Source organism: Montipora capricornis, chromosome 12 (assembly GCF_036669925.1).
Source record: "Montipora capricornis isolate CH-2021 chromosome 12, ASM3666992v2, whole genome shotgun sequence".
NCBI lineage: Eukaryota > Metazoa > Cnidaria > Anthozoa > Scleractinia > Acroporidae > Montipora > Montipora capricornis.
The window spans coordinates 11,372,992-11,385,756 of NC_090894.1; the positions used below are offsets into that span (position 1 = coordinate 11,372,992).

Sequence of the window (12,765 nt, forward strand, 5' to 3'; positions counted from 1 at the left end):
AGGCTTTTTGATGTGAATTTCTAGCTACTGCATTAGTTGTGTTTTCCAATGGTATGCAGAGCAAAAGATTAGTTACCACGTTTTTGTATACAATGGTTCTGAAAAAATGTAACAAGAGTATTTTCAAATGTAGATTCTGTTATTGATCTCTTTTGTTCTATTATTCAAAGTAAATTTAGTTGTTTTGAAACAAACTATGAGGCTGCATTTCTTAGATGTTTATGTGAATTATCAAATATAGAAAGGAAACAAAAAACAAGAAAGCATAAATCTACTTCGGAAATTGCAGCAAACTGGAAGAAAGAGGAGAGAAATTTACAGCCCAATGGACCCAGAGAAAAAATAAGAACTTCCTTGAAATTGGTTTGAAAAGTACAGGTCTATGGACCCTTCGAAAAAAAACAGACTCTTTCAAATAAAGATGAAAAGTATAGGTCAATGAACTCACACGATAAAGGGCAACTTCTCTCAAATAGATTCTTGTAACACCTATATACCCTTTTTTGTGGTGTACACTAAAGTTGATATTATTATTATTGTTATTATTATTGTTATTAAACTGTCAACAAAAGTACAAATAACCTGGCCGCGCATGAGCTCTTGTTGAATATGCGCTGCATGTTGCCAGGATACAGTCTCGAACCCAAGCCTAATATGCCAGATCTCGCCGCCATCTTGGTTTTTCATGGTATAGCGGGCTCAATTATAACCATCGGTTTTGCCACTAAACGGACGCTTGCACTGGAAAAACTGGTTTGACGAGAGAAAACAAGATTGACTAGTCCAGAAACTCTGGCTGCGGTGGCTTCAACGAGTTGACGCGATTCGGGCAGAGCCATTTTTTATCGTCCTCAGTAAAGAAAAAGACAAAAGGAGGCTCTGCTCGCAGGGTGGTGGGAACCCTACTATCAATTTTCATTTTTCTCTTCTTCAAACATACCATTATCAATCCTAATTAGTTGTTACATATTTTACTTGACGACTCAGAATAATCGCGAAATGACTTCCATAACGCTAAGTTTCATATTCTATTGCCGCTTTCTGCTCAAACGCCTTGTGCCGGACTTTGACCTAAGCTTTATGAATCTGAATCAAAATTTACTAGCGCCCTGTAATAAAAATACTCTACAATTGTGAGACTTTTGAAATTGTTCTTTGTCGACACAGGAATGAATTTTGACGTGATATCTCTACTCATTTACTTGGTGTTGAGGTCAGAATTTGCGAGTTCTTGCTCAGCAACTTACTCCGTGCAGGGACAAGTTCTTCGAAACCATACCATCAAGACAGAGACCGCAGACAAAATAGAAGATTGTATCTTGCGTTGCATGGCATATCCCGGATGTAAAAGCAGCAACTTTTATCGCGTGGACAAACGCTGTGAACTGAGTGACAAGACACATGCGTCTCACCCAGAAGACATGAGCAGCAATCCATATACCATATATATGGTGAACACTTTCCGACCTATACCTTGCAAAACTCATCTCGATTGTGGTATGGACTTGATGTGCACACCGTCTCTGATTTGCGAAGGTATGTCATGCCCAAAAATGAAGTAATGTGGACTTTAAGATAGATAGGACGGCAACGTCGATAAAATGTCACCTTCAAAGATAACTTTGCACTATGGTAAGTCTTTCGCGAATCACGTCACGTGATTCAATGTGGGCGAATTATCCTAAAAGTAAATTGATACGAGCGCCGGATTTCAGAGTAAGAATAGTGTGTGCTTAAGGTTCATTTGTTATGCTCAAGTTGTCAAAGCCTCATTTCATGTCGTTGTTATGTAAAGTACCACAAAAATATGAGATAAAATGGGTGCCTCACGTGCAGCACAATTAATTTTCCTCGCTCAACCAACGATATTGTTATTTTGAGGCTCGTTCGCCGCCTAATATATTAAACGACTGACTTGATGGACATTAACCGACAGACCGCGTAATGATTAAGCTTAAGTGGATTACAGTAACAATTTGAGAGGCTAATCAAAGTGTACGTGATGACGTAATTGTTAGGTTCGCAAGTGCGTTCGGGAAATTTGATGCTTGTCGGCATCTTAATATTTGTGTGGAGTGTTCAGAATCTGATGTAATCTTCGGGAAGGTTAAGGTTATCGGATTTGTTCCTTAAGAGAATCGAGTCTATGAAGCTTGAGTAAATACATTCCATTGAATATTCGTGTACCCCAACTGAACTGAAACAACTATACAGGAAGCCTAAAAGACCATAGTCATAAGAAAGTTGCCGCATTATTATGCTTTGCGTTTTACCAAGAGGTCTAGAGAACAGGAGAGACATGTTAACTTTTAATAAGAAACAACGATTTTCAATGTTGCGGAGCAACATGTTTCGGCAGAAACTCCAGCCTTCCTCAGTGCAAGTGTTACTTGAGAGAAAAATCTGAATATAAATATCTGACAAATGTTAATGAGTACAAATACAACATAAAAATGTATAAAGCGAGCAAATTACAGAGGTAGGCTTGAATAAACAGGTTGAAGTTGTTGATTAAGGAAAGGGTTTTCTCACAGGATGTGAGTTCGAGTTCCAGCTAGCGATTGCTTTCACGTAATTGATCATGCTGACACACGCGACTTTCCAGCTCAAGGTTACCGTGAAGTCCTTAAAATTTGTTATCACTCTAACCACAGAATGCCGCAGTCATCCGCTTGGAATGGAAAGTAGGGCAATACCGAACTCAGCGGTGACGGCTTCTTCAACATTTGGAGCCGCATATGAACCCTGGCAAGCCAGGCTCAACAATGCGGCAAAAAGTCAAAGTACTGGCTCTTGGTCAGCAGGAACAAATGCCGTTGGACAGTGGTTGCAAATTGACCTTGGCAAGGAGACAGTATTGACGAAAATAGCCACACAGAGCAGGCCTGGTAATGGTCAGTGGGTATCTTCATACAAAATTCTGTTGAGCTTGAACGGAACAAACTGGAATGCGTATCGAAGCGATGGTTCTGAAAAGGTAAATGTCGTTTGAAAAAGACTGTCCTCAAGATCATTAGTAGAGAAATAAATAACTTATTCAGGAAAACATTGCTAGAGGAAATAAAGTTTAAAATACAGTACTGAGATAAAAAAAGGGACCACTACGATGGCGGTTTCGCTGTTTTTAGGTCGTAAAAGGGTCAAACGAAAAACTAAGAACTGTACATGAGTAGCTCACACTTACAACATTCCTAACAACTCGCACTTATATCTATGTAGTAAAGGAGCGGAAAAGGAGTTGGGAGGGGGGGGGGGGCGAACTGGTGATATAGCCATATCACTTTTGGCAGAACAATGATTCCCACCTTCGTATTTGCCGGCTTGGCCAAATTTCCGTTTCGCCGTATGGTTTTCGCATTGCCTGTGCATGGGCGGCAATTTCTTAACCGCATGAGAAAAAGATGTCCAAAGTTTTCAAATTTCAATCCATTGTTTATCGTTAACAATTTAACTGTGGATGACAAAAAATACTCTCACTTTGTTTAGAAGGTTAAGTGATCACAAGACGTTTATACTATTCCTTAATTTTTTTTTCGGGAATTGGAAAGAATGAGTGAATGACAAAGCAAGCCCCCCCGATAAAACTTGTTGTTTCATCTTTACAGCTCGACCACGCATATATAGTGGTTCGCTGAGACGTCAGAATCTACCAAAAGACAGACATATTTAAGCAATAGAGGACGTTTTCCGTGTTTCCATAGCCTCATCTAAACACGAGGGGAAGTTGGGAGAATTCGAGACAGTTATGCATAACCAAGACGCAATCGAGGGTCCAAGACGCAGTCGAGGGTTTGCATAAGTGTCGAGTTTTCTCCCAACTTCTCCTAGTTTGTTGTTGAGGCTTTTTAAACACGGAAAAAAGTCCTGTATTGCTGTTATATATGATTTCTCAAAGATAAGTCGACAAATGAAGTTTTTTCTTCTAGATTGAAACAGATTTTCTTGATACACGCTCTTATTTTCCTAACAGCCAATCAAAACGGGCGTCTAACAACCAATGAGAGTGCGCGTACTATCCTAATTATTTTATAAAATATAGTAGCAGGGCACTACTGGGCCATAATTGACATAGCTAAATATTATTTTTCAGGTTTTTACGGGAAATTCATACATTGGAACAATTGTCTCGCACAAGTTGGTGCCAAGAATTACGAGCAGATATGTTCGCTTTTATGTAATGTCGTGGTATGGCCACATATCCATGAGAGTTGAGCTGTATGGCTGTGTTATTAACGGACCATAACTTTTCATTAAATTGCAACCTCACTCTAGTGAGAGTGAGGTTGCACAAATCTGGTAAATAACCTACCACTCATTGTATGGAGGTTAAGCCGTGTTCTTTGTCTGTCTTTCGTAAGAATTTAGTCAAGTTTTATAATAGTAAATCGTACGTTATATTATAGAAGTAAATTCTACGTTACAAGGGGAAGCAGCGCTGGCGCAGTGGTGAGAGCATTTGCCTTTCACCGAATTCGACGTCATATGTGGATTGAATTTGATGGTTCTTTACTCTGCTCCGAGGGGTTTTCTCCGGGTACTCCGGTTTTCCCCTCTCCTTGAAAACCAACCTTTGATTTGATTTGATTTCAGTTTATTTGTAGTCTCCCAAATTAGTAGAGCACTCGGATAAATAACCTTGAGACTTAAATAAAGTGATTATATTTATTATCATTCTTTCATAACATATTTCAAATGGCTGAGATGGAACTTGTGTATGATTATTAACCCCGGTGGATGAAATGAAGTGATTACAGTTTTCCGATGGTGACCCGAGGATACTCGGAGCACTCGCATTTTTCCGAATATCCCCAAGTCACCATCGGAAAAAAACATTATCATCTCTTCACTATATTTAAAGTGCCCCTTTGATCAAAAAATCAATTCTTATCTTTCTTTGGATTTCGGAACTATGTTAACTAAACACTAAGCGAACAAAGTTTTTAGCTTTCATTTCAAGAAGACTCCTGTTTATTTTAACTGGAATTTTCCAATTTAATGGTCCGCCATTACGAACTTTAAGATCTTGACAGAGCTGGATGGAGGAAATGACGTCAAAGGCATACTAGTTTAACTTGATGCAATGCGTGTGTACGCCGCAGAATTAATATACAACACGGGAGCCTTGGGCTTTCAGACTTTTAAAATCGTGTTTTGCATATATAATTGAGCTGCATTCACACGCTGAAATGTTAAGCTAGTGAGCCTTGGACGTCACGTTTCCCTGGATCCAACCCTCTGAGGTCCAATCGGTCACTTTTGAACGTGAGTAATGGCGGTCCATGAAATCTGAAACTTACACTCAAAGTAAACGGCCTTTGGATAAAAGTCAAAGCGCAAAATTTAGCCAGGCAGGTGTTAAGCAAACAAACTTTCAAAATCTGGAGAAAAAAACTGAGGAGGTGAATTTATGATCACAGGGGCACTTAAAAATTATCGGTTTTATCTATATAAATTTGCACGTTAAAAATGTTTTCGAGATGGTGTATACCCACTTCAAAAAACTGACTGGCTATCCAGCTTTTATTTAAATAAGAATATAATTAATTATTATAGTTTTATAATCTATTAGAGTGTTCATCGTGGCTTGTTAAGCCCATGAGTAGGAGCTTTCCTCTCCCATAACCACCCCTATGAGTCAACTTTGCGCGTATCTTTCTTTTTCTGGACCACACGAGTCCTTGGGCTCTGCACGCACTGTTTAGAATGGCCAATCAGAATAAAGTTATTATTAAACGAAGACAAAAATAGCACAAACAATGTACGCAAATTGCTGTAAAATGATGTAAATGTGAGTCTCCTATAGAAGGGTTAGTTCTAAAATTAGATAGATACACGCAAAGTTTGACGCAGGGATAGAGTGCATAGTGAGGCTCCTGGTCAGTGGCCTCAGCAAATATTGAATCTTGTTTTCAACGGAACTCAAAATCATTAGACTCTTTCATGAATGAAATGTATTGTAAAATCTGATTAAATGAAATGAAATTCAAATAGATAACCGAAGATGGCCACACAAAAAAAGACAACGATCAGGTATCAATCGAAACGCAGAGTGAACTTCTCAGTTTTAACGGCAAATTCTTAATTTGGGTCACATGTTGTCTGAGAGAAATAACACAAAAACACTTTCGAATCGTGTGACATTTGTTGAGCCCGCGGGCCATTGGGACACTGTTTAAGCAGACTAGTTATCAGTCCAGGATTGTTATCAATTTTGATAACCGTGTTACGTCACAACATGGCGGCCATTGCAGAAATCGGAGGATTTTGTATACACTTCACTTAATTCGTTTTTTGTTCGAAACTAGTTTGGTTATCTACCCAAAATTCTATTCGATATGGACAACAAAGGAACATTCTTCGCCTTTGTCAAAGATGGCTGTGGCAGAGCCGGTTGAACGGTTGGAAATGTTAACTGTAAAGTGGGACAGTGCATGAAATTTGATCCCAAAGTCAGGTACGTTTTCCACTTTGTCGTTAGATTAAAGGCACTTGTAGATTTTTCCAGCATTTCCAAAAAAAAATGTCGATATCTTCAAGTCTTTTACTTGACTTTTCACGTGTTTTTGCTGTTGTGCCCGGTCTATTAAAAATGTGGAAGGGGGTATTTTGATTTGCGATGTGCTGTTAATAATTGCGCCCATATTTGATTGATTTACTCCTACAAACCTAGGCGTTGAGATGGCGGATGCTGATGCCCACAGAAAAAAAAAATGGCAAACTTGTGTACATTTTGTGGCTCTACAGCGTCGAAAAAGACTGAAAGGCCTAAAAATAAATTCAAGGATGATTTTGAACGATATTTTGGTATCAATTCTGAAAAGTGCAGTGGAAGACTTAACGCTTTATGACACAAGAACAATGCCTGTCAAAAAAGTGATGGCCGTTGATCCCCTGCAAAGTGTAGCAAAACACAACTTTAGTTTAATTATGTTTGGATCCAACCTGGTTAAGCATTCAATTGCACGCAGCAGAATGGCAGTGGATATTTATGGAAAACTTCATCCGGGTCATCAGTATAACATTATGAAATCCTGGTTAAATGGTTCCCTGCTATGCCAGAAGGAGACATTCTAACTGCCATAGATAATGATCAGGTTTTGTTAAAGAAGTGGACTGGGTGCAAAGATAAGCATGCTGCATCTTGACATGTGTGTGTTATACAGAGGTTGGTACCAATGCATGATGCAGTTTTGCAAAGAGATGAGAAGCTTGCACCAAGGTAATGCAAATGCCACAATTTATAATTTATGAATCCTACCACCTACATTTTGTGATTTTGAATATTTTTTGCAAGTCTCTTCTCTGTTTAAATTGTCCATTATGGGGACTATTTTAATCATTACCAAATCCCCAAATTGTTAGGACTGAAGAGTGACTGAAATGCATGAAGAAACCATTCTTTATCTATTAGCTGTGTTAATAAACATAAAATGTTTTTTTTTTCCTTCTTGTTTATCAACATTAACATTTTGTACAATTATGCAGTAGCTTAATTAAACCTGACAACTGTTTTTTAGAAAAAGCCTTGAGATATATTTAGCAGGATTTTTTCTTCAATGTGTAGTTCCATAAAATGTCCATTCCTCCCCCACAAAAGGTGCATTTTGACACCCCTTCACCAATCTGGAAATTCTAATGAGGTTTCTTTGAGTGTTTTGGTCTTTCTGCACCCTTCCTCTCCCTGGAATTTGAAATCCTTTGTGTGTGTGTGTGTGTATATGGAGATTTTTTTTTAGTACGGAGTCTATGGATTTTCAACTTTGCATGTAAATTGAACAAAATATATTTTGATGAAAGATTGTGGACCAGATTTTCTTCACATTGACAGCTTTTTAATGGGGACTGCTTTTCATAATTATAAAATTCCTTTTATAAGGAAGATATCTGTTTACAAACATTGACATCAAATTTCTTTTGATATTTAAAAAAGCCAACCACCGAACAAAAGAACCCTTTGTTTCGGCATCCAATAAGGCTCCAGTTGGCACATTAATATTAATTGGTGATGTCATTGATATCCTCACTATATAGCAAGCTGAGCTAGAGTCAATTGCCTGAAAGAGGAGGGGTGGGCTGACTGTTTTCATAATCAACTAACACATTTGACAACATATGTACTTGCATACTCTTATTTTAATTGAGTGGTTTAATTTTAATTGAACATTTTTATTAATGTTGTTACTTGATCATACTTATTTTAAAATTCATTAACAGTAAATGGCCCAAAAGATTGGAAGAAGCAAAGACTGAAACAGCATCTCCTAGATCTATGATTTCTCTTCCACATCTGATGATGTCATGCTATTGAATAAAGAGGCAACTAGAGAAAGATTGTCATTGACAAAATATAATAAATATTATAAAACTTAAAATACTTTGTACATGTAAGAAGCACCAACACAGTATCACAGGGCTGGTAACTAAGAGGGTACTTCATTTGGCTAAATCACCGAATACAGTGGATGTTTAATTGTTTAAATTGTTGTTTTGGTCATTTTATGATTTGGAGTTTTGGTGTATTAATTCATCGAATGTGGTTTCTTGCATCTTCATTATTTCGTTTTCATTAAGAGGACTCTCATTTCTATTTTATTTACTCTTTTTTTTTTTAATTTGGTTGAATGATGTTTCTGTCTAAAGTTTAGTACGTTCTAGAGAAATTAATACTAAAGCCCATTTGAAAGTATCATACATTTCTCTTACTTTAGAACAAAAAAATGATCCTTGAAATTTTGCTCGAAGTTGTGCAAAGACGTGCTACAAACACGTTCGTACGGTAACATGTTTTTGGTATTTAAGCCGTACACACACATACAGAGAGTCATTTCAGCGGCTTTGGCAATATTAATGTCGTAACGTGTAAATAAAACGTAATTTTCCCCTTCGTTGGACCATCGCTTCCTGTGCATTCGGCACTGAATTTAAGAGCCGTTTCAAAAACGAAATTATTTACTTACTTTTCTTGTTTCATTTTTATTTTATACAGAATGCCCCAGCTTCGCCTCCCAAGAAAAAGAAGCCGACTGATGACTGATGAAAATATCATGCCCAGTATCGAAGAATAAACAGTGCATTTTAGCTTAACTGTTGTCGTCTCCTTTACTGTGTTATTTCACTTGGAACAGTTGTTAGATTAGGTATTGAAAATAATGCCTCGAAATAACTTTTCCCAAACATTCCACATTCTATGCATTTCACTGTCATATAAGCATTGAAAATTCCTTCCTCTTTGCCCCCCGTGGCACCCTATCGTCCGCCATATTGAATTTTCACGTAGTTGGTGATCAATAATGTCACGTGGACGAGAATTTGAGCAGTGATTGGCTAATGGTTTGTTTTGGTAGTGGTTATCAAAATTGATAACAATCCTGGACTGGTTATGTAGTTCATGTGTCTCTTAATATAGCGTATCCAGTATTATGAAGAAATACCCCTGCATAAGTTCCCTCGCGCATCCTGGTATACCGCTTTACACCCGTGTAAAAGCCTATTTTAAACACAATCTAGAGTTTGTAAATCTGTCACAACACTGATACAGGTAATTTTTGTATAAAACGTAGCTAGTGCCAGCAATGAGTGTCCACTGATTGTTTGTGCCATTCACGATATTTTAACGAAGAAAATCGAACAAAAACTTTGAGATCTGTATCAGGTTAGCAGATATTGATTAATAAAACACTTTGTTTTGTTTTCCTTCAGGATTAGTTTTAATGAGTTTAATCAGCGATGTCAAGTCTTGCAGATGTACACATTCTCGATGCATATAACCACAGGCGCCCCAAGCTCAGTGTGAGGGAAAGCCTTTGTTCGAGGCTTGGTAACAAGACTTTGTTTGTCTTTGTTTGTCGTCGCTGACGACGTTACCAACCGAACTCAACGGTAGCCGTTTGCTGTTCAAAGTTCACAAGGATCTTTTTCATCGTCGTATCGCTTCGTTTGGGATCAAATCAAAATAACCAATCAAAAAGCGCAGATTTATAATTTTGTCCTTCTTGGGGAAAATCTGCGCGTTTTGATTGGTTAATTTGATTTGATCAAATTCCAATGATGTATGACTTCTGTCCTCAACATCTGGCGATAACAAAAACGTGAGCGAAGCTTGAAAATCGAGCAGGATCTTGAGGTTGCAGAGCCGTGTAAATGCAATGATTTTTGGCACGATGTTAGCAAAATTATTGTCTTTTTATTTGCCCAAGGCTGGTAGGCGAGCAACCTTTGGAAGTGGGAGAAATTCAGCTAAATTCTGGAGGCACTCGGCCGTGAGCGGTCTTGGAAGTTGCACGCCTCGTCTATTTGTATTGTATGTGACGACGCGTGGGATCTGAAGAGGAAATCGAAGCGTCCCAAAAACCCATCAAATCACTCAGGACAACGCAGAAATAGTGGGTGGGTGAACTTTGTTTATCTGGCTGTCCATAAAATGAATTTTCGAAAAGAAACATCGCGATTTGAAGTTTTTATGGAACATTTTCCTCGATCAGTTGAATCGGCCGTTACAACTGTCTCAAAATAACGTGACGTCACGCGCTCTCGCATCCTCAGGGTTGTCTGCCATTTGGTGGGCTCCTGAGAATTCAGAGTGTTCAGCCTTGGTATTTTATTATAACCGTTGACGACTCAATTCGCGTCGAATCTGGAAAAAAACCACACAGGAAGGAAGCGATCCACAATGGCAATAAGGTTAGGCTTTTTATTGAGAGTTTTTTCGTAAAATTATCTTCTCAGGTCTTTTATCGGGATTCCCATGCAAATCCTTATATTTTTGTTGGCTTTCCCTCACACTGAGCTTGGGGCGCCTGTGATATAACATTTTCAAGGAGTATCGAATTCGCTTCCAAGGAAAAAATGAAGATTACAACTGGAAAATTATTTGCTTGGTTCCATGATAGGGAGACTGACAAAGCACAGACACAATGCTTCATATCGTCCAATTTTAGTCTCTTTTGATTAAAACAAGTTCATTCGTGACAAGTGTGTATAGTTTTTTTAGGCTACTGTTGTGACACTAAAACGATAGCTATCACATGATCATCGGTCTTGTGCGAGTGATATCCGTGGTAGCAACATAGGCCCTCTTTTCGGGCCCGAACGTTTTCGGGACTTTCCTGGGGAGGATTCGAACCGACGACCTTTGTAACACAGTTGCTTAATTAAAAGCCCGATTAAGCTAATCGTAGATTATTACGGTTTCAAAGATTGACTGATACTTTTGTTTTTCTTTAGCCTAAAATTACATAGTTAAGACTTGTTTGACGGAGAAAAATTCATACCTTGTTTGGTACGCAATCGCGGATTAGTGTTAATGGACTTTTCAATTTGAACAAGTGGGCTAAATGCTTTTGTCTGTCATAAGAGGAGGCAGTGTGGCCGAGTGGCCGAGTGGCCGAGTGGTTAGGGCCCGGGCCTTGAGATCCAGAGATCCTGGGTTGAAAACCGCGTTCTGACCACTCACTGAATTTGTTTCCGGTAGTACTTGGTTCAATTTCCTGGCGCAGTTGTAAAATAGCAAACGGGTTTGCCTCCCGCCAGTTGGGATTCTTAACAATTGTGTCTATTTAATGCTCAGAGATATTAGCTACTAGCTGCTCTGAAATCCGAGGGTAAACAAAGTTGCATTATTATTAGTATTATTATTATTATTATTATTATTATTATTATTATTATTATTATTATTATTATTATTATTATTTCCTATTGGGATAAACTGTTTCAACCAAAACCCGTGGCAGGGATGGCAGACAAGTGAGCGCACTTGCAAGAGCACTTGCCCCCCCTCGGAGCCCATATGGTACATTTTTTTTCCCTTGTCGTTGGACGGAGGTTAAGCTGGGCAAGCATGGCGGCAAGCACGGCGCTAATGAATCTCTGTGAAAATTTAAATTTTAAATCAAACAAGAAGCAGTTCAAATGGAATGGTGATCTAAACGCACTGAAAGACTTTTGGATAGCTGAATTAGAAGAAGGAAAGACAGAGAGTCTGTTAAATGTTGAATCTAAAGGAAGCAGCGAGATTTTAAAATTCGAAACCGTAACGGTCAACTTCTATCCAAGTACGAAAACGCTACAAGTACAAGGCCCATTAAGAGACGAATACTCAAGCAAGCTTATGGATATTATTAAAAATGGAAGCGTATTTAAAGAACAAGATCAAGTTGCCTCAGAGATATCAAAATCTAGCGCAGAAGATACGGAGGTGATAGTTGCTGATTCCGATCCATTGTTAAGTTTGAAATCTGCACATGATGACCGTTACGAAGAGTTTGAAGCCTTCATGAAAGCTCAACGCGAATTTAACAACAAAATAGAAAGTCAGGTCTCGATGAACTCGGTCGCATTAAACGAGAACGTTATTGAGGTGCGGGATTTAGAACACAAATGCAAGAATCTAACAAAGGAAGCCAAACTTTCCTGCGAAAGAAGAATCGAAGAGGTCAGATCTGAAATCGGTGCAGAGTTACAAAAGCTAGGCAAGCAGATTGCAAGTCTAAATTCGAAACTGTCATCCGAACTTAAAATCTTGAAGAACAAGGCATCGTCGACGGAGGACTCCATTAAGCTCATCTTACACCAACTGGACCAGATAAAAACCAAAGTTTGCTCATCTGAGCAATCACTACTGGAGCACTTACAAGAAACCAGCGCCACATCAGCAAGACTAAATAGTCAGGAACCTGCACCACCACGCGGGACGGAAACTTCTAATCCAGAAGAGGTACGTACGTACGCTGTAGTTACATCGAACAGATACGAATCCCTGGCCGAAGA

At 38.6% G+C, this 12,765-nt stretch overlaps 2 protein-coding genes across 5 annotated transcripts in view; both read left to right on the top strand.

The window, feature by feature from the left end:
* LOC138027674 (lactadherin-like) overlaps positions 1–6,156 on the top strand; it is a 51,681-nt gene extending 45,525 nt beyond the window's left edge. For 2 of the 4 annotated variants that reach the window (XM_068875239.1, XM_068875240.1), the window contains exons 3-5: positions 1,168–1,536; positions 2,655–2,977; positions 4,091–6,156. In XM_068875239.1, the coding sequence (XP_068731340.1) occupies positions 1,170–1,536; positions 2,655–2,977; positions 4,091–4,243 (843 nt within the window). In that variant the 5' untranslated portion in view covers positions 1,168–1,169 and the 3' untranslated portion in view covers positions 4,244–6,156. Of the gene's footprint in view, positions 1–1,143; positions 1,537–2,654; positions 2,978–4,090 lie in introns of those variants that run through there. The other 2 variants (XM_068875241.1, XM_068875238.1) reach the window with 2 other exon arrangements.
* Positions 1–12,765, top strand: part of LOC138027670 (lactadherin-like) — an 86,050-nt gene that overhangs the window by 34,324 nt on the left and 38,961 nt on the right. The window lies entirely within an intron of this gene.